Here is a 25874-nt window from a genome sequence, read left to right on the forward strand (position 1 = left end):
ATGATAAAATGGGAAGGGGGGCAAGGGGAAAATAGAGAGACTGCTACCCCACCACCTGAATGGAAGGGGACCCCAGCACAAGGAGGAGGCTTCAGCTACACTGCACACATGTCCCCCGGGTGTCTGAACCTGCCAGAAATCTCTTAGTCCATTTTCCTCTGGTTGATAGCACTGCAGAGAAATTGTTTAATGTGTGTCTAGGGTATTGTTCGTTGAGGAAAAGTTCAGGGAATAGACTATTAGAATTCATTAATCTCCACTCAAAAATTGGTTTTGGACACCTAAAATGAGCAAGGTCCTTAAAACTTCAAACAAAAAAACAAACAAAAACCACTTTTCATTATATCCCATGTTCTTATTACCCATTTTTTTTTTAATTCCTTTCCCCAGATTTGAAAAATGGAAAAACTACAAACTGGAAACAAGTTTAGAATACCTGGTTTATTGGGAAAACTTCATAATGAAAACTACAATTGGCTTTTTCCACAACTTACAAAATAATAATCTGATATTTAAAATGAATTGGTTTTCATTATGTAAGTCGAAATGGTAAAAAATCATAATGACCTATCCGATGCATCATATATATGCTATTCAGAGAAACTCAAATCCCCGAATTCTCCTGTGGCATGTTTTATATCAGACATTTAAAATCTGTTTACCAAGAAAGACCAGGATTTTAACTATACGTAGGTTTCTGCTTACAGTTGCAAACTATCAGAAGCCTGTCTATATGATAGAGCCCAGATAAACCTGAGATTTAGAAAAGCAAGTCATTTATTCTCCTGAGGCTGTTTTAGTGGCACTTTTGTGACAGGAATGACCCTCCTAATGCTTTACTACACAACTTAACCAGATCTATCAGTCATGATAAATTAGACCCAGTCCATCTTTCAATCCAGTCTACTCTGGTTCTGAACATATAAACACAAAACACTACAGATTTATTAATATAGCATTTTCCCACACCCTAACCCTATAAAGAACTTTAAAAGAGAAAATTTCGTCTAAATATTTCACACTTAAAGGAAAGCCTTACCAACTATGGCAACAGGTTTGGACCATGAAATAGTACTTTCCTAGATGACATATCGAGTCAACATGAAGCCTTAGCTAGAATGAATGATTCAGGATATTAATGAGAAATTCTCACAAATGATATGCATTTAGGAAATGATTTTGCTTTCCTTAAATAGTTCGAAGGCTTGAAAATAAACTTTTTTTTTGCATTTCTTTCAGAATGTTTGGTCATTAACAACTTTTAACCTTATCTTCCTCTTCTCCTTAGCCCTTCACAGACCCCGTCCATTCTATTTGGAAATAACAAGAACTTGATCAGATTATTAAATCTTGGAAACCTCATTTTTACCTTATAAAGTGTTAAGTTTCACGTGCATATTCTCTTACAAATGTAGTATAAATGTTATGGATAGATATAAGGAAATATTGGCATAGAATAGGTAGTGAAAAGACACAACTTCACAAAACATAATAAAAGATAAACATGAAACTATAACACTACTTAAAAAATATTTTCTCCCAAATTATTTTAGCATTTTTGACTAGTTTAATAATATGAACACTGCCAAAAAATGGGTTCAAAGTCGCCTGGAGAAACAGTTTCTTCTTCTGGAGTCCATCTCAGCAGCAGCGATTTTCTCCCACATTCATTCCCAAGTTAGGCAGACGTGTAGAAGTACCTGGGCTTGGCATTGCCCAGAAGGTCATCTTCGTAGTTGGGGAGGCAGCAGAAGAAGAAGGCACAGCCGATCAGGATAATCGTGGCTGCCCACCCAAAGCCGTAGGCCCAGTTATAGATGTAAGTGACAGCGGGGTTGGCATGAAGGGCGAAGGTCTGGGTGTACTTCACGGGGTAAATTACCAGGGAGATGATCTGGAACACAGCTAAAGGGAAGAAAAAATATCCCAGGGTATGAATGCATACATGCATGAAGGAATAAATACACATTAGTGACAGATTAACTCCTTCCACCAAGTTTCTGCCTTGAAATAAGTATAAAATCTACCTGGAGGCAGGAGGAATCTGGTTAGGCAGAGGCCAAAAAAGATTCTTGACTACTGTGTGTAAGAGATGCCTGGCACTGAGCAGTATCACACACATATGCCAAATATGTGAAAAACACACAAAAAATCATTGGAGAGCCATTCTATATTACATAAGCATTATATATACTAAAGCAAAAAAGTGCAAAACTGTGGCATACAATAGAAAGCAGGACAGTAAAGAACAACCTATTTTTTTCATCTTTGTGTTTCCTATACCAAACACATATTCAATATGTTCAGTGTTAGCAAAAATTACATATATATATGTATATATACACACAGGCATGCACACATGACTCAATATTGATATTCAATAATACATCACTGGAATATTCATTCAATAAGTAAATGACTAAATGAAACAATGAACTAATATTGAGAATGATCAAGGGGAGAATCTGCAGAGGAGCCTGCAGAGGACGTGGGAATCTGAAGAGGAAAGAGACGTGGAGGGAGGGCAGGGGGAAGGGCATGGGGAAGTGTGGTGGGGACAGAAAAAACAAAAGCAGCAAATGATCACAGTGCTTAGGGAGGTGTGAGTGAAGATGTGGAAAGAAACACATGAAGATTTCTAAACTCTCTGGCATAATAGTCACATTATTACAATTATTAATCTTTGTAATAGTATTTAAGCAATTTCAAACAAAATGAACATTATTGAGTCTACTTTCGTGGTCTTTTTCAATGGACATGCATGATTTTATAAAGCTACAATGAGTATATACATGTGTGTTCTGCATCATTTTAACTTTATATGTACATTGCCATGTCAAAGGGTCTGATTTTAGCTCTTTCACCATAAGACACTACTCTCCACAAGGAGGGACCAAGTAGCTGTGCCCTCCAGGAAGGTATCAGGGAATCTGTAGTCCTCACCACCATTTTTTCTACCATCTTAATTCTTTTCTACAGCTCCACAGATGTACCTTGAAGTAGTTTTCTTTTTCTTCTTCATTTTTTTTTTTCACTGCTAGAAAGGCTATAGATGTTTCTGTGTCTTCATTTGTTGCTTCTAATTCTTAACTAAACATTCCTCTTCTCTTGCAATTTACAAAGGACAATCTTAGGGCAAATCTTAAACATTTATCTACTTCTGGTATACTTTAAATAGCAAACTCTTACTATTTAAGTTTGTCATTTGCTACCACATACTGTGTAAGATACAAAAGCAATGCTTTTCTATGTTGACTTCTAATTTTCTTTGTAATAAATATTAAATATTGCTATTTATCGATTCTGGCTCATCATATATGAAGTCCTTATAACAGTTTGGATTAATTTCTGCCAAATTTAAATTGTATCAGTGTTCAATTTTTCTGATGTTTAATGTAAGAATATATATAAAATTTAAAATAACAGTTTCTATGAAACATACCTTAAAAGTCAAATAGGCCTTATTCAGCATTACTACTAAAAGTGTGTTGAGATTTCTAGGCTTTTTATTCTTCTAAATACATTTTCTGTTCTATTTTTCATACTCTTTAAAGGAAAGGATGAGTATTAAATTACAAAATGAAAATACTAGGTTAAGCCGACTGTTAAGCTGTAAATCTGTTGAAGCTCACTGAACTAATTTTCTTTACAACAATAACTCTGCTACCCCATCACTGTGGATGGCCATTGCTAGATATTTTTGTTTTAATGCTACAAGAAAGCAATGGATAAAAGAGTTTTACTAGGATATTTTTTATTCTGGTAAAATATACATAACATTTATCATTTTCACTTTCAATTGTTCACTCTAAGTGTACAATTCAGTGGCATTAAATAAATTCACAATGTTGTATAACCATTACCACTATCTATACCCAAAACTTTTTCATCTGTACATAAACTCAGTATCTCTTAAAAAATAACTCCCCATTCTTCCCTCCCCCCAGCCCCTGGTAACTTTTATTCTACTCCCTGTCTCTGTAAATTTGCCTATTCCAGGTAGCTCATGTAAATGGAATAATATATTTGTCCTTCTGTGCCTGGCTTATTTCACTTAGCATAATGTTTTCAAGGTCCATCATGTTGTAGCATATATCAAAATTTCATTCCTTTTTATGGCTGAATAATATTCCACTGTATGTATATGCACATTTTGTTTGTCCATGCATCTGTTGATGGACACTTTGGTTGTTTCCACCTTTTGGCTGTTGTGAATAGTGTTGCTATGAACATGGGTTACAAGTATCTTCAGGTTCTTGTTTTTAATTCTTTTGGATATACACTTAGGAGTGGAATGCTGGGTCATATAGTATTTACTAGGATTTTTCAACTAACATTAATGTCTTAGTGTGTTATTTATTATTTATTTATTTATTGAGATGGAGTCTTGCTCTGTCACCCAGGCTGGAGTACAGCAATGCATCTTGGCTCACTGCAACCTCCACCTCCCAGGTTCAAGTGATTCTCCTGCCTCAGCCTCCCATGTAGCTGGGATTATAGGTGTGCACCATCAAGCCCAGCTAATTTTTGTATTTTTAGTAGAGATGGGGTTTCACCATGTTGGCCAGGCTGGTCTCGAACTCCTGACCTCAAGTGATCTGCCTGCCTCAGCTTCCCAAAGTGCTAGGATTATAGGCATGAGCCACCACACCTGGCCTTAGTGTGTTATTTCTAATGGTGATTTAAACTGGCATCTATGGAGTTTTCTAAGACACATGAAAGGAAGACACATCAAATGTGTTTCTTTGCTAGAGTCTCATAAACGTGAACTACAAAAATAACCAAGTAGAAATGAAAGTGGGCATCAACCAGGTTCTTTATATCTTTTGTGATTCCAAGTCATTTCTGATTTTAAAATATTATTCAAAAAGCAAACTTTGAAAATATGAGGATCAGAAACTTTATTTTTAATCAACAGAAACTGTCAAATGTGCCGTGAAGAAGGCCAGGACTGTGCATGTACCAGTTGGTTCTTTGAGGCACTCCTCCTGCCTCGCCTGTGTTGCCCACAGCTCTGCGAACTTAACTCTTCTAAGCTCAGGGAACCAGCGCAAAGTGGCCTTCCTCCTGGCTCATGCATGATCATATAGACCCCTTAGAGTCATAAGGCTTCTGACCTGTTTCCAAGACCATCTGCTCACTTTGTATTTGTACCTCGGGTCTGTAGCTTGAATTTCTGCTTTGGTCCCATAAGCCTAAACTGGTAAGAAATGACCTGAGGTCTCGCTTTGCCGCTGTCAGCACCTTCTCTTTTTTCCCTGCTCAGAAAGTCCAGTTTTACTTCTGAATCTAACTCCATGGCTAGGGTCCTGCCCCTTTGACAGATTTCCTTAGTGCCACAGACCTGACTAAAATTTCCAATAATTCTTCTCCTAAAATCCTAGTTCTTGTATTCCATCAATAAATATTCACACTGGGCCCTGCACACCTGAATAACTAAATTTCTTCACATCACCTGTGTCTGGACCACTATCCCCCCACACAGGCACCATGCTGCAGATTCCAGTTCTGGCCCCTCCCAGGGTCTTCCATCCCACGGCAGAACACCATTTCAGGACCCACATCATAAGATCACAAGGCTCTTTCAACAAGGGAAATAGTTCAGGGGCATTCAGGTCCCCTCAGCAGGGGGCTCACAGCAGGCCAGGGCTGGGGACCACAATGGAGAGCACTGCTTTTCCAGGGCTGACATAGCCTAGTTTCTCGGGTAGAGGAGTCAGTGGATAGGGCCCCCTAAGAGAGATAGGGGCATGTAGAGTGACAATCCCTGTCACTCGGATGGGGACTACAGAACACTGCGTGAGCCACAAGAGGAAAGGGAACCAGATCTTAAAACACATCTCTCCTCTGTTACTTCTGCCCTGGTGATACATTTTCCGAGAACAGATTAGAAACTGTAACAGTCACGGGTCTTCTTTGTGGAATTGACCATTACTAAGTCGATGCCCACTGAAGGCATACATGAAGAATTGCTGACACACAGTCTTACCAGCCAAGGCAAGGAGACCTCCAATCACTCTCAGGAAGACAAGCATCTGGGGTCCACAGAGGGCGAAGAAGGAGAGGATGAAACAGATCACCAGGATGATGAAGCCACAGAAGAGCATGGCAGCTGCTGCTCTACCCCACGCTGCAAGGAAAAAAGAAACAGCAATTAACAAGACAGACATACCAAGTTTAAAAATTACTTATCACAGTATCAACATGGTTTTGGGCTTTTTTTCCCTACTAGTTACATTTGGATGGAGGGACAGTTTTTCTTTTGACAATACTTAAGCATCTCCGTATTTTAAGGGAAGAACAGGCAATTCATATGTAGGACATTAATATACTGAGACTCAGAAATGCCTTTTCCCGCTCAGTTTTTGGCAAAAGTTTACATCTCTGAAATGAAAGTCAAACTTCATTAATCTGTTTCTCGTGTGATAAGTCTGCCACATAACAGGTATATTTATAAGGTTCACCCAAGTTCTGACACAACATGATCATAATAAACAACATTTTTGGTACTGAACAATCCAGATTATAAACTCTAGGAAATGTTTTTCAATACCTTTAAGGGATCTCTGTTTCATATTAATGTTTGGTTCCATGCAAAAATAATCATTGAAAAAATATATTTATGACTAGGCAGAGGTGTTAAATAAAACAATTTAAGTGTGCAGAAGTAGCTCTGATCTTATAACAAGCTTATAACTAGCTTAAACAAGATCTTATAACAAGCTTGGGAGCAAACCACTTTCCTAAATTTCTGCCTAAATTTTAATTTCTTAAGTATTCAAAATGTATTGCACAAGAGATTTTAATTATTTACCTTTGCCCTAAAAAAGAATCAGGATTTGATGGCGATCAAGTTCTAGGTTTGAAGACCTACATGGGCACCTCCAGCCCTGGGTCATTCTATTCTGCACTGAGGAAGTACAGAGATCCATGCTATCCACACGAATGATTCCAGTCAACAACACCTATTGTTCAACCCGCCCTCATTGCTAAAACCTCTTCCCACACAACCTTTCCTCTGGCGGTAACACCTAATAACATTCACGACATGCATGAGCTCACTGAATCCTCACAACAACTTTTTTTCCCCAGGTTATTTTTTATTTTTATATATATTTTTTAATTTCAGTAGTTTTTGGGGTACAAGTGGTTTTTGGTTACATGGCTGAATTGTATGATGGTGAAGACTTTAGTGCACCCATTACCTGAGTAGTGTAAATCTCCTAATAACTTCTTAAGGTACACACTGCTATTGTTTCTATTTTAGAAATGAAGGATATACCTAGAGTTCAAATAACCTGCCCATAGCCACACAGCTGGTAAATGGTTTAGACAGAGTTTGATTTCAGCCTGTTTGAATCCAAAACATGACTTTTTTAAAGATATAATTTAACACTATAAAGTTCGCCCTTTTAAAGTGTATAATTCAGTGGTTTTTACTATATTCACAGTGTTGTACAACCATCTCCACTAACAATCCAGAATATTTTTATCGCCCCAGAAAGAAACCCCGTGCCCATTAGCAGTCACCCTCCTTCCTCTCTTCCTCCAGCTTCTGGCAACCACAAATCTACTTTCTGTCTCTATACATTTGCCGATTTTGGACCTTTCATATAAATGGAATATCATACAGTATGTGGCCTTTTGTGACTGGCTTCTTTCACTGAGTATGGTATGATGCGGTTCGTCATGTTATAGCATCAATCAATACTTCATTCTTTTTTATGGCTGATTAATATTCTGTGGTATGGATAGACTTTAGTCTATCCGTTCATTTGCTCTTGGAAGATCGTGCACACTTAACCTATTAGCCTTCACTACCTTTGAAAAGGAGAGTCATGAGTCACCTGTCCTCCATCTTGGCGTTACTCTTACTCTGTGACACAGCACAGCTGACAGTATTTGCCCTCACTTAATTCTAGGTTGTTTGACTGGTCAAGGTGAAACAAAGATGGGGCTGGCAGAAAGAGCAAGGGTTGTGGAGCTGCTGGACCTCGTTTGGACCCTGCCTCTGCCCCTGTTGGCCATACTCCAGTCTTTGCATCTGTTAACCAAGGCTAAAAACGCCTGTTCCAAGATGATGGAAGCACACTCCTGTAGTATCAGTGACTAACTCCCCAGCCCTCACTACTCAAAACATTCCTCCTGTGTCCCTGTGACTTTTCTCTAGTACCTCATGTTTCTATTTTCTTCTACATTCGCAAGGTTCTGCACCATCCCTTAAAGATGGTTCCTCAATCATCTGATGCATTTTTCTCTTTTTGTCTGTTAGAGACAAACCTGAGCTAAGGCTCCACATGCCCTTCTCCAACTCCCATGCACCTTCCAGGTCTTCCTCTAGATTCATGAGTGACTGGGGCACAATAGATTATTAAGGAGATAAAACATTTTTCTGTCCTAGAAACACTGTTTTCACACAAATTAGGTCAGGATGGGGCTGAGACTGTACCTGATTTGGCCTAGTTTTATATGGACAATTTTTATTACTTTCCTCCAAATCTTCTAGCTCTTCCTGTCAGACCACTGAGAGACTTGAGAGATAAGGTTAAAATGGGAATGTTTTATTTTAAAATAGAAAGGAATAAAGCCAAAATGTTAAAACTTAGTAAGTCTCTTTTCTCACTTTTGCCTTGTTCTTCAAGTAAGATAACTTTTAAGAGAAGAGGGACCATGCTTTGGAAAGAACATTAATTAATCAGACCTCTCAAAGTACAGCCCATAGACCACAAAGGCAAAATACGCGGTAGTGCTCCTTAAAATGATACTGATTCCTGTGCCTCCCTCCAGACCTATGGAATCAGAGCTTGAGTGGTAGCACCCAAGAATCTGCATGTTATTAGTGTTTCTTATATCCATAAAGTTTGAGAACAACTTAGATGATTAAAGTCCTTATTAAAACTGATGCAGCACTACCAAAAAGGATCGTATAACTTTAAGTATGTGACCCATTGTCAATTACAGTCTCATTTCTTTAGTTTTTTTTAAATGGCCACTGGTTAATTGTTAAGTTCAATTAAGTCCAATAGTTAAATCAAATAAGCAAAAACATTATTTTTTTTAATTTTATGAGTTCACAAGTTTGAAACTGCAATGAAAGGAAACATATCTATATAGGCACGTAAAAGAATGCAAACATAATAAAAATCATTGCATAGCAGAATGTGAGTTTTCCATAAAAACAGGTAAAACCTCCTAACAAGGAATCTATTTCAGTAACTAAACTTTTACAATCACAGATAAAGGTTTGAAAAATCTAGCCAAATAAATTATGTATGATATTTTTGTAAAGAGTAATATTAACAATTTTACTTGAGGAAAATTAACATAAAAAGATTATTACTATTATACTTCCTCTAACATTATAGCTGAAGTATAATGTATGCTTAGTTTCAAGTGCTTGGAAGGAATTAAACCAAAGAAATGGTAAGCCAATTCACCTAACCTAAAGCCAAGATGTGAACATAAATATAGGAATATTTTAAGAACTTTTCCCATGCTATCTTAACACGACTCAGTTCATGTCTTGCTTATTTAAAGTGCTGAGTCTAAAGAAAATCAAAATGGAAAATTAAACCACATTTTGTCTTGAGAAAGACTGCCTTGGAAATAGAACGTGTAAAACCTGCTCCTTGCATCACGGAAACACCCACATTGAATCACTTAACTATCATTTAAGACAGAAAACTTGGCACAGTTCTAAAGATCCTGACTGATGAATAACAGACGTCTTCAAATAAAGCAATCTGCCTTCTCATGTCAGTGACCATTTAGACCATACCAGGTCTGAGCAGGGTCCTCCCAGCCCACCGTTCTGTCTGAGAAGGAGCCTTTCAGATATAGAGACTTAGGACATGGGTATTCTCGATGACCTACATTTTGAAAAGTTAATAACTTTATGCCCTAGGTAGCTGTGGTCTCACTTAGTTACCTAGAATGAGCCTACTTTCTACAAATTGACCAAACCCTTTAGGAGCTGTTTATATTTTTATATTATATCATGGTCTAAATTCTACCCTATTTCCCGACCCCACTGGAAAACATCAATTTTTAGAACTTGTCCTAAAGCTACATCTTTCATGATTCAATAGATGGTCCTCAGTTTTTCAAAGGCAGACTATCCATCTTTATCTAATACGAACACAAGTTTGTCTTTCATTACTATTTTATATACCAGATTTGTGTGTGTGTGCGTGTGTGTGTGTGTAAGTGTATGGGAGAGAGTAGAAAGGATTCTTATTGTCAACTCCCATTCTCTGGATTGAGACCACAGAAGTACTCCAGGTAAATAGATGCTGCGTTTCTGTGTAGGAAAGTTTTTGTTTGTTTGTTTTATTTTCTTAAGGGAAGACCAATTTGGTGTCCTAACTTTATTTTCTAAGTACCATTTAGAAAAGTTCATGTAATCAAAGAAACAAGCAGCATTATAAATCCAATTTAGGTGATATTCATTAGATGAACAACAGCTTCTCAAAGTTTCCTAGCCCTCGCAAAGATTCAACATTAAATCAAGAACACGGAAACCATTTAACGATCACCAACATAACTGAGTTTTTCCTAGGACGTGTTTTTAAGGTTTCTGTATGACAAAGCATGCTATATTTTTTTCCAGAAATTACATACAAAAACGCAAAATGTTACAAGGCTAGTAAGACCAACTAATAAGAGCAAAAAAGTAAAAATAAATAAATACCTTAAATGTCAAGCTAGAAATAGGCCAGCCGCGGTGGCTCAAGCCTGTAAGCCCAGCACTTTAGGAGGCTGAGACAGGTCACGTGAGGTCGGGAGTTCGAGACCAGCCTGGCCAACATGGTGAAACCCCCATCTCTACTAAAAATACAAAAATTAACTGCGTGTGGTGGCACACGCCTGTAGTCCCAGCTATTCAGGAGGCTGAGGCATGAGAATCGCTTGCACCTGGGAGGCAGAGGTTGCAGTGAGCCAAGATTGCGCCACTGCACTCTAGCCTGAGCAACAGAGGGAGACTCTGTCTCAAAAAAAACGTCAAGCTAGAAATGATAAACTGAAGCTTGAGAAAATAAAATAAACTTTTATTTTAAGACAAGAAGAACATCATTAATACTTTTTAAATTGTTGGTGATACTTTGGAGACGATCACTAAGTTTCCCCCCAAAGGTAGTCCTCCTCTTCATGAATCTGCTGCATTCTTTGGTAGTTTTAAACGACGCCCTTATGACACTAATGTGGCACCCAACCAGAGTCCAGTCCCTTTCCAGAATACAGGATTCATCTGTCAATAATACCAAAGATTCTGTATCATCCAAGATTTTGTCAGATTCTTCATATTGTTTCTATAAGGCTCTTTAAGCCAAACACAGGCAGAACTGAAAACTGGATAAAACCACAGTTCAAAAAATTAAAAAGATCCTGCCTACAACTAAATGTAAGCATGGGAGAATGATATATTCAAAAATATAGTTTTGCATAGTCAATGAGGAGGTAATCTGCAGTGATTTGGCCAGTGCTTCTGAAACTTAAAAGTGCTTACCTCCTCCGGGAAGTAGTTAAAATGCCGATTCCGATTCTTAGGCCAGCGTGAGACACTGGACATCCAACAACCACCCAGATTATTCTGCTGTCCTGGTTTGCGACACTTAGAGCAGCAAAAATCTAGAGGACAACGCATAGCAGTCCCCCCCAAAAAATACATAAAAAGACACCATTCTGCAGAAGTTCAGGAAGGCAGTTAAATGGCTCAACAGAGAGATGGCAGGGAGAATGCATGGGAGAGCATTCCACAGATGGTGTGAGATTCTTTACATGCTCTGCATGGCCTCATGAAACTGACTACTCCATTGCTCTCTGTTACTTTAACCCTTAATAACCTTCTTTTAGACGATTTATCTAATCAACGAGGGGAGAAGCCATTCTATACAGGACAGGGTGAAAACAGGAAAAGTCAATCTAAAGACAACTAGCAGTGAATTTGGGGTCTACCCTCAAATATTTGAACATGTGTCAATGAAAGAAAGCTGGAAAGTAGGAATTACACAGCTCTGTCAGTTTAAGAGAAGGACTTGGAAACAAACTATCATCCAGGCAACAGAACTAAGTTGTTGAATAAGGGACGAAGCTTAGTCAGGGGTGCTATGGATGGGTGCAGGCTTTGGTGAAAGCTTGAATCTGGTGTACTTTAATTCCCGTCTAATTATAACATCCCAGTAGTCTGCGTCCTTTTACAGGACAAACACAAGTTAGGGGACACTGAGAAAGGAACCGAGGCTCTCTGGGGTGGCTACTGCTGAGTGAGGCACATGTGGAATGAATGGCCTGGACTAGATTACTGGGTCCTAAACGTTCTAGATGCTATAAATCATATGTACTTTTAAAAATTATTAAATCAATAGAGTGGCCAACTTTTTATTTTTTGCTGTGTAAGAACTTGAATGCATACATGCTCGTGCAAAGAGTAATCTGTCTGCGGCCAGGCGCGGTGGCTCACGCCTGTAATCTCAGCACTTTGGGAGGCCGAGGTGGGCGGATCACGAGGTCAGGAGATCCAGACCATCCTGGTTAACATGGTGAAACCCCGTCTCTACTAAAAATACAAAAAATTAGCCGGGCGTGGTGGCGGGAGCCTGTAGTCCGAGCTACTCGGGAGGCTCAGGCAGGAGAATGGCGTGAACCCGGGAGGCGGAGCTTGCAGTGAGCCGAGATTGTGCCACTGCACTCCAGCCTGAGCGACAGACCGAGACTCCGTCTCAAAAAAAAAAAAAGAGTAATCTGTCTGCTAATGCCTAATCTCATAAATTAGAAACAGTTTTGTATTTTTTTGGAGACAGAGTCTCGCTCTGTCACCCAGGCTGGAGTGTAGTGGCCCAATCTTGGCTCACTGCAACCTCCGCCTCCCGGGTTCAAGCAATTCTCCTACCTCAGCCTCCTGAGTAGCTGGGATTGCAGGTGCCTGTCACCATGCCGGGCTAATTTTTTTGTGTTTTTTAGTAGAGTCGGGGTTTTACCATGTTGGCCAGGCTGGTTTCAAACTCCTGACCTCAAGTGATCTGCCTGCCTCGGCCTCCCTAAGTGCTAGGATTATAGGCGTGAGCCACCACACCGGGCCAGGAACAGTTTAATACCTTTCCCTACCCCACTCCCCACTGAAAAAACCACAAGGGCATAATCTCAAAATGAAGTCCTTTCAATCAGTGGTCCCCAACATTTTTGGCACCAGGGACCAGTTTCAAGGAAGAAAATTTTCCTTGGTTTTGGGATGATTCAAGTGCATTACCTTTATTACACACTTTATTTCTAGTATTATTACACTGTATAATATATAATGAAATAATTACACAACTCACCATAATGTAGAATCAGTGGGAGTAACGGTCTGTGGCCTCAGGGTTGGGGACCCCTGCTTTAAGAGGAATTTAGACTAATGTAAACGATTAACTTGTACTTACTTTTCTTATTTCTTGTACATTGGAGAGCCATAGGGCTGACCTAAAACTATTTCATGTAATACTGATTCTCTGACTTGGCCAACAGCGATTTCATGTTAAAAACAAACAAAATATTGATGCATTTACAGTATGCAAAGGGTGTCTTTGGTTAAAAAACAACAACAAAAAACCGGAGGCTTTGTACTTCCCGGTTTGGATTCAAGACAAATGCTTGTCAATCCTCACTGACTCCCTGTTTCACTCTGGTGCACAAACTTATCGCCATTATTCTCCACTTGAACAAGCTGGAGCTTGCCTGTGATTTGAAATCTACACAGCTGAGGCTGAAAATATCCTCCTGATGTATTCTTTCTTAAAAACTAGAAAAGAAGGTGCCAGCGGTGCAAAACTCTAGTATGAGTGAACATGCATTTAAATTTCACATTTTATTTATAGGTGAAATTTGAATGATTTCAATCATTAATCTATAGATTTTCTTTTCCTGTTTTGACAAATATAAACCATGATTTTAAAAAAATTCAAATACGAATGTTTTTAGCTGGGTGTTAGTTTAGCTGGTCAAAGAAAATATTCAGCGAATAATTTGGCTCCTTCACAAGGAAAAATGAGGTGATTTGGTCATCTGAAATTCTTAAACTGTCAGTAACAGTGAAAAATATAATATTCTGCTTTTTACATAGTTCTAAGGAATTATTTATCTTTATAAAAACATCCATATTCATTCGGATTATTGTCAATACTTGCCAGGAATAACCTGTGTCTTTACTACCAAAATGAACGTATTGTTATGATTATCAACTAATAAGAGAGGTGTTGAAACACTTTGTAATAACAAGATTTTCTTAATAGTTACAATGGTAAATCAAAATATTTATTGCCTAGTACATATCAAGAAGTTTTTCAAAGTGGATGTACACACTCAATTCTCTATACGGAGATCTCATTTTAATCAGAGCCATCAACCTTATTCCTTGTTGCACAAGATACTGTGTGTTTGTGTATACGTGGGAGTGTGTGTAAACTGCTTACTTCATTTTAGATAAAGTACAAGCTCATGTAAATATATGGTTTTCAGTAAGGCCTTACTAAAGCTATCTGAAAATCTAGAGTTCATAGAGGCCTAGATAATCGCCTTACAGTGTCGTTATACACAGCTTCTACAATTGTGAGGCAAAACTAGCCAATGTGCATGCAGGCGATGAGACAGACGTATAATAAGCTCTTAAACTCATCTTTGACTACAACGGCCAGAGGTAGCTCCATATCTGCTGTCTTCTTCCCACAGCCACTTCATGACAGCAGATCCCAGATTCATGATTTGATTCTAGATCTTGAGCAAGAGCCGTGTGTAATGCATTACTGGCACTTAATTACCTTTGCAAAGGTAGCAGGAATAACTAAATTGAGTTGTTAAAGCTACTACCATTTACGAAAATCAGTCATGCTGCATTATAAACAGATTTTTCAAGATCCACTTAGAAAATCCAGCTTTTCCAAGGACCAATTTCTATGTCAAACTGAATTATAAACTATACACTGGTTAGTGTTTTCTTTACAATGAAAAAAATTGACATTTAGACTTCTAATTAAAAATTCAACCAAACTAAGAAAAAAAACCTGCTTATTGCCTTCCATATACAAAGCACTGTATCAGTCTAAGGTGGAACAGCCACACCCTGAAAAGGTGAGCTCATCCTGCAAGTCAAGAAAAATAAAAATGGCATTGTGCATGTTTCACAAGAGGGCTGTGGTCACAGCCAGAGCCTTGCAGGTCAAATCATGTCCCGTCAGTAGCACTGATCATAGTTCTGCCAATATCCCCGCCACCAGTCAAAGGCACACTGGTCTTACTTTATATGTGGAGGATTACTGCGTATACTTTGGGTCTGCATTAGTCTTTGGAGTAGGGTATAATTATCAAAGTATGTTTAAAAACACACAGGCAGATCTGTTAGGTCCTCTAGAAGAGACTGAGTTCAGATGCATTTTAACTAGAAGATAGAGGTACATTATTTCAAAAAACAATTAATTCACTTTAAAAACCTAAAAGACTGGAGATGATACAAACCTGAGCTGGCACAGGATTGTACGGGTTTTCAGAGAAGAAAACACACAAACTGTAAGGAAAGCTGGAATTTTCTGCAGTGTTTACATTTTATTACCTGGCTAATGGGGACCATGCTTCCTTTTGTGGAGAAGTGACGTCCAAAGGATTACACAAAAGAAAGGGCACCAAGTTGCTGATATAGTCCCCCGGAAACACAAATAAACAGGATTGGGTTGGAAGCCCTGGGCCACTTCAAAGAAAAAAATCAAGTCAATGGTAATAGTAAGAAATGAAAACAGGCAGGGTAGCTTGCTTTCTGTGTTTAAAACTATTAAACCCGGTAGGTAAAGCCCATTTGGCTTTAAGGTTTTATTAGGCTCTCACAGACCCCATCTCCACCCCCACACACATTGCTAATCACAGTAGACCCCAGCTGTGATTCCCATCCACCCCTAGGCAAGGAGAGGGGGCTTCCCACTGTGAAAGAAAATGCCTTCTCAGACAAGAACTATGCTCCAGTCCTGACTTTCAACAAGGCAAGCAGGGAGCTTCCTCCATGCTGGGAAAATGGCATACAGTACTTCACCTGCCAGGTACATTAAATTTGTCAACTCTGCTTCACGTCGCGAGTGTAGGGAATGTGTTTGCTTTTTAGATTTCAAATCGGATTAAAATAATTAAGTTTTCTAAACAACAATGCCATGCTTAAACCGAAGGACACGCCCTAGAACAAGAGCTAACAAGAACTAGCCTGACCGGTAAAGTAGACTGAAATATCTATTGAAAACGTTAACTGCTAAAACTGCCTGAAAGGGCTTTTTTAAATGAGAAAGTTTTTTCAGCTATATCAAGTTGAACGAATCCACTGATATTAGGGAAGGCACGTTATTTCAATATTTATATTTTAATCATAAGAAGAAACAAGAGAAGGAAGAGAAATGGGAAGAAATTTCAGGTCTCCAAGAAACTTTGTTCATTATATTTACTCATCTAAACTTGCAATGCTTGAAATAATCTTTCGTACGTAACCGACAAAACCCAGGAAAAAAACTGTACAGTTTGAACTACGGCCTTTTTTTTTTTTTTTTTTTTTCTGTTTCTGAGCTTGATGTTGGCCACCCAAAGCTACTGCTGCTGCATTTGGTTCAGGTCGGATGCATGAGCCCGAGCTCGTCCTAAACAGGCATTCTGAAAAGCACTGGCTCCCCCGACCCTGTGAGGGCCCACCACGCGCGGCGGCTTTTGCAGGCCGCGGCCCCGAGGGCTTCCTGGAGGCGGCGGCGGCGGCGGCGGGCGGGCACTCACCATACTCCATGAGGCTCTGACAGCCCTCCTCGTAGGACCCGCTGCCGCCGCCCTCTTGGGAGCATTTCCACCACAGCGAGGACGTCTGGACGTGGTCGCTAGACTGCAACCAGCCGCGGCCGGCCAGCGCGATGATGTCGAAGGCGATGGCGCTGAGTAGGAGCAGGGGCAGGATCCAGCGGCAGCGCTCGCAGGCCAGGCCGCAGCGGATCATGTTGACGGGCGGCGCGGGGCCGAGCGGAGCGGAGCGGAGCGGGTCGGAGGAGCGCGCGGGACGGGCGACAGCAGAGAGTGGCCTGCGAGCGCGGGCGCCGCCACAAAAGCGAAGAGGCCGCGGGGAGGCGGCTCCCGAGGACGCCGCTCCGGGCGGCCCCACCTAGATTCCGGTGACTCAGAGCGCGCCCGCCCCGACCTGCCCGGCCGGGCCGGGGCGGGCGGGGCCGCTGGTAAACAGGTGGGGCTCGGGTGACACCGGGCGGCGGCGGAAGGCGGCCCGAGGGTCCCGCGCGTCCCACAAGCCTCCAGTCCCGCTCACCTGGTCCTCTCCAGGCGCGAGTTTTATCTTCCTGGCGCACCAACATATACACTTGTTTATCTGCACAGCGCCAGCCTAATATCTGACCCCTGATGTCGCATCGTGGGGCGGTGGTCAGCAGTGCCATATCTGAGTTTTCAGCAGTGTGAGATGGGTGTTCTAATTGCACCTGTGGATAAAGGCTGCACTCCTTTGGACGCGTGCACCCAAACCCAGAAGCCCGTCCCTGACCCCTGCTGACACAGGTGATCCCTTCCTCCTAGGCTCCGCCTTTGCACCTTGGACCGTGGCTCCCCGGGTACTCTTATCTCTGCATGCTATTCTTTCCTGCTGGGTTGCCAGATTTTGGAAAGCGGAGGCGATGCTGAATTTATCTGTGTATCCTTAGTGTCCGGCACCGTGCTTGGATCTCAAGGAGAGCTCAGTGAATTTGATGAATGAACATGTAATTTAACAAATGCTCGCTTCCTTTCGGAAAGGCTTCATCTGGCTTCCCCAGATAATTTCATGTCGCCTCTGCTGCAGTCCACTTCCTATCACGAATCTCTACCTATTTAAACTGCACTCTCTCTACTCTTCATTTACTATTTTGAGGTTTTTCCAAATAAAAATCATACGTCAGCATGCAACCTGCATTTAGGATCCCCCCTTCGGTGTCCTGGGCTAGCTCCCGTCACAGTCCTGACTCCTAAGGTGTGACAGGAAGGGTGGGGTGGCAGCCAGGTGTGCCGCTGAGGACAAAGGAGTTCTCAGTGTCAGGCACCTCGGTGGCCTTGGGAAAATCACTGAAACATCGTATGGGGGTCATGTCTTAACCCTGTACCTCCAAAGATTTCTTCTGAATCCCCTGTGTTTTCTGTTAATTTAATATAAAAGTGGGAACTACTTAAAAATATTTTAAATTGTATTCCAATTTGATATTCTCAATAGAAACAGAATACTCTTTTGACTTATGCCATTTTCTGGCAATTCTTGAGGACAAATAAAAGCATGGAGAAAGTATCTGAAAATACATGAAATAATTTCCCTAGCCTTCATTTTACATAATTCAAGTTTTACATAAACCACGTCCTATATTTTTATTATAGGAAAATATTTTCACTTTCAAAGAACACAAGAGGGTGTTCTGCCAAAAGTTAACTTTGTATCGTGGAAGCTGTGTGAAGAAAATGCTGATATTTATGTTCTCAGGGTTTTCAAAAGTAATGAAGATATTTGTTTAATTAGCTATGTATAATATATTTGTGAGAAAAAAAATTTCTTATAAGTCAAATACTGACCAGAAGCAAAGTGGCTTCAGACAAAATGAGAGTTTTGCAGGCATCTTAATATCTCTGAATAATTTTGGACTTGATATATATAATTTATTTTTGTTATTCAATGAAACCATTTCCGATGGGCTTGAGGAAAAGAGCTCATTAATGCTGAGGTGAACACAAAGAGATTAGCTCTTCACAATTTCTAGAAGAGACCACATTGACCCTGGTGGGTTTCCAACAATAATATACCCAACATGTGGTGCAGACTCTGGAACCGGATGGTTCAGGTTTACACGCTTTCTCGTATTCGCTGTGTGACACTGGGCAGGTTAGTTCAGTTTTTTTGCCTCCATTTCCTCATCTGTAAGACAGACAGTGCTAACCTCAGTGTTTTAATGATTGTTAAAAGAGCAAATCCATCTAAAGTGCTCAAGAAAGTTCCTGCATGTAGTAAGGGTTGATGATGATGATGATGATTTTTCATATAGGTTTTCCACTTTTGAACATTGAAAGAGGGGAATGTCCATGTTTCTAAAGGGCAAATTCTATAGGTGAATACCAACTGTAAGTGACTAAGTTATTTTAGACAATGCAATCATTCATCCTAGCCATATTCATAAAATGATGGCTCATAGAGAACAGTAGGCAGTTGGATAGTTCCCCCTGCTGGACAATGTAGGGATTGCGCCTGAGCACTGAGCACTTGGCAAAAATGTAAATTGTACCTACAGAAAGTTTTTTTTAAATTGAGGCTTGACTGACATACAAAAAAGTGTATATATTTAATATATACAACTTGACGAATTTGAAGATAAGTACATACCCATGAAACTATCACCATAAAGAAAAAGGTTTTCTTTTTCTAATTTGGGGTTATGGTTATAAAACCAATGACTGTTACCAACAAAAATATATAAATAAATAATTTTAAAAATAAAAACTGGTAGAAAGTAATAGTAATAATAATAATAGCAGCTAACAAACATCTGCTGGAGTTTACTATGTCGCAGTGGGTGTTTCACATCTACCTTATGAGGTATGTACCAGCATCTCCTTCATTTACACAAGGGACTGAGGCACAACGAAGTTAAGTAACTTGCCCAAGACCATGCAGTCACGGAGTGGCAAAGCCAGGCTTCAACCTAGGCAGCCTGACAGCAGAGATAGTGCTATTCATCACAGTAAGCACTCGTAAGAGTTTATGGATGTATCCAAATGTCTCCTTCTTTCTTCCCTTCTTTGGTCCTTGTAAACACCCAAACTACTCCTAGTTATCTCCCAAGCTGCAGTGACATGATCCCCCTGCCACCGTTCTGGGCATCTCTGTAGGACCATTGGGCCTTTGACATGGTTCTCTTGTGGCTGTCCAGTTGAGTCCATGGATGAAGTACCCTCCAGTAGCTATGGAGTGATTGAGTGTCCTCTGGATGTGGCAAATGCTCCCACTGTCAACCATTTGGCAAAGATGCAGGGCCTTATTTTTCACATTGAACATTGATGAGATCACGTGATAGGTGTGGACCATTGACAGTCCTTAATAATAGCATAGCCTGAGTTAGAACCAATAGCCATGATCCAGAAAACCAAGAATATCCTATGTAAATTAACAGTGACTGTGAATACACAGTAAACGTCAACCCAGGATTCTTCGACCTCACCCACCCAGTCCTGCTCCTCTGACCTGATGAACACCTACTGAACCCTTGACCTCAGCAAAACATCACTTCCACAGAAAGCCCCCAACTAGATTAAGTTCCCGTTACACATCCTCAAAGCCCTGTATGTCTTTCCTTCAAAACTTTTCTCACAATTTTAATTATATATTTATTCTGAATAATTTGTATCCACTCCCACTGCAATGTAAATTAGATGTTGACAAAAGTGTCACATGTTACCTCTCACCACTGTGTGCACAGTACCCAGTGCCTGGAACATGATAAAATTCCAAGAAACACTTGTCAAATGAACATGAGAATCTGTCTAGTCTCAAAATAACTCAGAGGGTCTCTGAGCACTCTTCCTTTTAGAGGGTCTTATTGTTAAAACTGTCATCCTTATTCTATCTCAGCATAATATCCTATGATTTTTCCCCTTGAAATCATTGACAGATAATAAGTCTTCTAACATTAAGCGGAGATCACCTTTCTTTTATTCCTCCATCACTCATCTCTGGCATTTCTTCTCTTTGGCTGGCTGAACATCTCGTGTTATTTTAACTTTTTCAGTTTCTTTGTCAATGTCTTGGCTCTTCTCTGAACAACTCCTAGATTTTAATTTCTCTCATAATATGTGGTGCCCAGAATTAAACCTAGCACTCAGGGTGTGATTTCAGCAGTGGTGAAGAGAGAGAGCTTTTGTCTCCCTCAGAGCAGATATGACACCTCTAGTAATAGAGTCCAGGTATGCATGTTTTTTTGTTGGTCTACACAGATATCCATCATAGTAAACTTGTGCTTAACTAAAACCTCACAGATGTGATTACTTGTGCAGTTCGTATTGTAGATTAGTGCTTTTCTTATGATACAATTGTTTTTATCCCTGTCATATGTCATCCCTAGAATGACCATGATGCTGGCCTGCCAGCATCTCCATCAATCTTTGTTCCTTTAGGACATTTGCTCCTTATTGCTGCTGCTTGTTTTGTGGACATGTCTTCCATATATACTCATACAAGTCACTGATGCCATTGTATTGTAAAAAGGACCAGGATTCATAGTTCATTATTTGACACTTCATTGCACATAGACAACTCTCACTGTTGGACAACACTCCTATTTGGGGACATAAAGTAAACACCTGTGAAGCCAGAGTGAGCCACAGAAGGCAGTAGAAGGCTTCTCTGAGGAGGTGGGACTTTAGTTTTGCACAAGACAGAAAGGAGGAGGACGACTTTCCAGATTAAGTGGCCACCTTGGGTGAAGGCATGGGTTTGGGAATGGCTGTAAGTATTTTTAAGGTGTTCTATTTTTCTTTTCAGATAATGACTTTACCAGTGAACATAACCAGCCTGTAATTTAGCATTCTAAATTATGGAGACTTTTAGAAATGCAAATCTAAGGAGGGTAATACCTTTAGCCAGATTGCAAACTGCTGGCAAATCAATTCAGTGTTCTGTAATGCAATATATTATCATGTTTTTTTTCTATCATATATCAATTCAGTGATAACTTTCAATGCAAAAATATTATTGGAATACCAAATAAAAGCATTGCATTTTTTATGGCAGAGCCAGTTATTTTATACAAATTAATATGACTTTTGAAGTTACACAGTTTCCTTCTTTTAGAGTAAGTTAGATCCTACAAACTGCTGGAGTTCCTTGCTTCAGGACAATTGTGTGTGTGTAAAAGGCAGCTCTACTTTATTCTGGGGTTCCTCTAAAGCAAGATAAAGACCCCTGGATAAAAGACTTAAAATTCTGCCTTGAGGAAATTCAACATGCTAATACCAGTTTCAGGTCAAAATCATTTTTCAAATATTAAGTCTTTCCATAAATAATGGAACTGTCGGCTGAACGTGATGGCTCGTGCCTGTAGTCCCAGTACTTTGGGAGGCATAGGCAGGCAGATTGCTTGAGCCCAGAAGTTTGAAACCAGCCTGGGCAACATGGCAAAACCCCGTCTCTATAAAAAATACAAAAACTAGCCAGGCAGGGTGTTATACACTTCTTGGGAGGCTGAGGTGGGAGGGCCGCTTGACCCCCGGAGGTTAAGGCAGCAGTGAGCCGAGAATTTCACCACTATACTCCAGTCTGGGCAACAGAGTGAGACCCTGTCTCAAAAAAAAAAAAAAGAAAAAAGAACTGTAAATGTAAACATTAATTCTGTACAGACTGTCCTAGTAAACAAAGCAGTAGCATTCTTTCCTAACAAGACTGCTTGAACACAAAACTTACAGGCATTTTGGTTTAGTTGTGTTTCTAAAACAGCTAAAGACACTCTGCAGGAAAACACTTAAAGGCTGATCATTTAAAGGGTCAATGATTCAAACAGCTGATTTCAAAATAAATGGTCATAGTATTGTCCCAAGAGATTCATTTCTCCATCTACTGCTGTGAGAGCTGGTTCTATAAGAGGGACTAGGCCCTACTTGGAGCCACTCCGCTGTCTCTCTTTCAACCTCCCCTCCTCACGGGTGTGTATGTGCACAAATGTGTGTACACATGCACCCCTGCATATACACACACAGAGTAACTGACTTCACTTGGTGTCTGTCATTAAGAAGACACGGTTTCCCTCCTAGCAGTGCACGATGCAGAACAAGCCGTGATCAGAACATCAGGCAACCTGAGTTCTAGTTCCCACTGACTCTGTGTCTCCCTGCTTGATCTCTCTTCTCCTCTGCTCATACAAACTTTTAATTATCTCCACTCTGTCACCTCCTATTCCTTTCTCAGCCTTCAGTAATCTCTCTTCTCTTCAGTGGAGAGATGGAGAAAGTTCAACCATCAGGCCGGGCGTGATGGCTCACACCTGTAATCCCAGCACTTTGGGAGGCTGAGACGGGTGGATCACCTGAGGTCAGGAGTTCGAGACTGGCCTGGCCAATATGATGAAAACCCGTCTCTACTAAAAATACAAAAATTAACCAGGCATGGTGGTGGGTGCTTGCAATCCCAGCTACTTGGGAGGCTGACGCAGAAGAATTGCTGGAACCCAGGAGGCGGAGGTTGCAGTGAGCCAAGATTATGATACTGCACTCCAGCCTGGGTGACAGAGTGAGACTCTATTTAAAAAAAAAAAAAAAAGTTTAACAACCAACTTCCTGAAGAAAAGAAAAAAGTATTGATTTATAACATTTACCAATTTTCATGGTGTAAACATTGCCCCTATGGCTGATTTCAAGCTATTAGGATGGTGCAAAAGTTATTGCGGTTTTTCCCTTTTTTTTTTTTTTAAATGACAAAACCCGCAACTAAGTTTGTGCCAACCTAATACCAACTTGATGCCACTGAACAGAGTTAGGAAGAAATATGCATAATGCGCTGTCTAAGCTAGTAGGAACACACCACTAAGGGTGCCAGGGCCCCAGACACTGAGCACTGAAGGCTGTCTCTCAATAGGATACATGGGAAATGGATGCCGGCTCCTCCTACAGGCTGGCAGCTTCTACACCCACCCTGTTGGGTGATAGAGGATCTGTCCGAGAGTGAGACCTATATTCCCCATATTCTACTGAACCTGCTATCACAAAGGTCACTGGTTAGTTCGGATTTGCAAAACTCAATGGATACCACTTTTCTCTTTGTTGTATAGACAATCTGATGTCTTCCTCCACAAAATTCGGCTCTCTTGGAACCCATAAAAATATTAAATCCCATTGATCAAAGACCACCCAGAACACACCAATAGTCAAATAAAATTAAACTCATTAACTTGCTGCAGCAAGGGAGGTTGCACACCATGGGGAACTCTGGGGATGTCTTGGTTAGGATGTCTCCTCACACAGGAGGGCTGAGATTGAGGCTGATGTTAGGTGATCTTGGTGAGGGCTCAAGAGGTGGATGTTTTATTCTGAGATCTCTCATGCCTGGAAGAGGGGTATCTTGTTTTGTGGGTCCATGGTGTTTTGTTTTTCCCATGTTCAGATCTGATTAGGGAGTGGTCTACTTTTTGTCTTGCTCCATCACAATTACAGAGTGACCCTGTCTAATGCTGCTATTGTGTGAAACTATTTATGTTCAGCATAGGATTCTTATAGCCTAGCTACAGTTTTCCAAGCCAACTAGCCGTTGTCAGGGATTTTTTTTTTCCTTTCTCGCTGGTTCTCCATCCCTTCCCTTTCTCCTTAACACGCTAGTCTCTCTCTGCCCTCGCCACCTGCCAGTATTGTATTCTCTAGAATTCCTTCTAAACATTTTCACCATTCTGCTTGTCCTTCTAAACATTTTCTTTGTGTTACATCATCAACTTTTGTGATTTCAACCCCTGCCTGTGTACTCATGGCTTGCAAATATATACCTTTAGCTCACACCTTTCCTTTATGCCTCAAAATTTTACATCCAACTTCCAGCCAGATGGCACCACCAGGGTCCTCACTCAAACACTTTAACCTCAACCAGTGCAGAGTTCAAATTGCCCTTTCTTCTTCTAAACCAGTATCTTCTTTCTGTAGCCTCTGCAGCACCTCCATCATCTTGATCACCAACATTAAAACTCCAAGACCATCCTTGACTCTTTATCTCTCACTCTATATTTAGTAATTTAGAAATGAGCCGCCTACTCTACCTCCTAAATATTTCTGCCATCCAGGCTCTCTGCTCCATCCCAATGCTCCTCCCCTAGCTCATTGTTTTACTGCTGCAGCTGCCCCCTAACTGAGCCCCCACCCTCTCCGAAGCCCACCTCCTACAAGATCACTAAAAGGACAGCTAAACGTGAATCTGCCCCTGACACTCCATGCGTCGCTCACTGGTTCTCCATCACGTCTTTGATTAAGTCTGAGCTTCCTGAAAGTGACATATGAAACCCACCCCTTCCCCATGATCTGGTGTCTGTTTGCCTTTCCAGCTGCACCTGTCCCTTCTGCTTGCCTTACACTTCCCACTGTTTTCGCTTCTCAGATACACGATGCTATTCTTGCTTTTCTCTGGATGCTATTTATGGAATACCTTTCCTCCCAGTCCCCTCCCTATTTACTTCCTGCTGATCTTTTAAGATCAGCTTCAGACCACATCCCCCAAGAAATCGTCCCTGAATCCTGGCCTATGCCCTCTGTCACCTCCTCCAAACTAATGTAACTACGTGCTCTTCCTCAGTGCTCCCAAACCCTGGAAGCATGTGGACTAATCACACTGTTCTGAGTCATCTCTTTTATGTCCCTATTGGGCCGTGAGCTCCTTGAGGAAAGGGACCTGATTTTATTCGTCTTTATGCCCCCAGCACCTGTCATAATGCAGGTGTTACATAATTGCTTGATAAATGTGTGAATAAATGGTTGGTTTTGTCAACAACCACTCGTGAAACTTGGCTTCTCCGAACTTCTGCATAGTCATCTATCTGTTGAGATGGTTAAAAAATGAACCACAAGGAAATGAATCGCTCGAAAATGCTGTGGAAGTAGAGATAAATGAAAAACTTCTGAGAATTAAAATTGAAAAGGAAGTATTTCTTTGGAACACTAGATGGCAGTAGCACATCATATTTCAGCATAGCATTCGCTGTGCATTCAGCTGTCCTAACGCGTGGCCATGTCTGGGGGCTACAAGAGCAGAGAAAAAGGCACGTCACTTTTGGGCCTGGAGCAATCAGCATAATTTTTTTTTTTTTTTTTTTGAGACAGGGTCTCACTTTCTTACCCAGGCTGGAGTG

At 40.6% G+C, this 25874-nt stretch overlaps 1 protein-coding gene across 1 annotated transcript; it reads right to left on the minus strand.

Moving 5' to 3' along the window:
- Positions 1-426: 426 nt before the first annotated feature.
- PERP (p53 apoptosis effector related to PMP22) lies at positions 427-17548 on the minus strand. Its single transcript, XM_016956382.4, has 3 exons — positions 16771-17548; positions 5990-6130; positions 427-1905 (listed from the first exon to the last, which is right to left on the minus strand). The coding sequence occupies exons 1-3, from the start codon at positions 16982-16984 to the stop codon at positions 1679-1681; spliced, it is 582 nt and encodes a 193-aa protein (XP_016811871.1). The 5' UTR covers positions 16985-17548; the 3' UTR covers positions 427-1678.
- Positions 17549-25874: the final 8326 nt, after the last annotated feature.

Source organism: Pan troglodytes, chromosome 5 (assembly GCF_028858775.2).
Source record: "Pan troglodytes isolate AG18354 chromosome 5, NHGRI_mPanTro3-v2.0_pri, whole genome shotgun sequence".
Classification (NCBI taxonomy): domain Eukaryota; kingdom Metazoa; phylum Chordata; class Mammalia; order Primates; family Hominidae; genus Pan; species Pan troglodytes.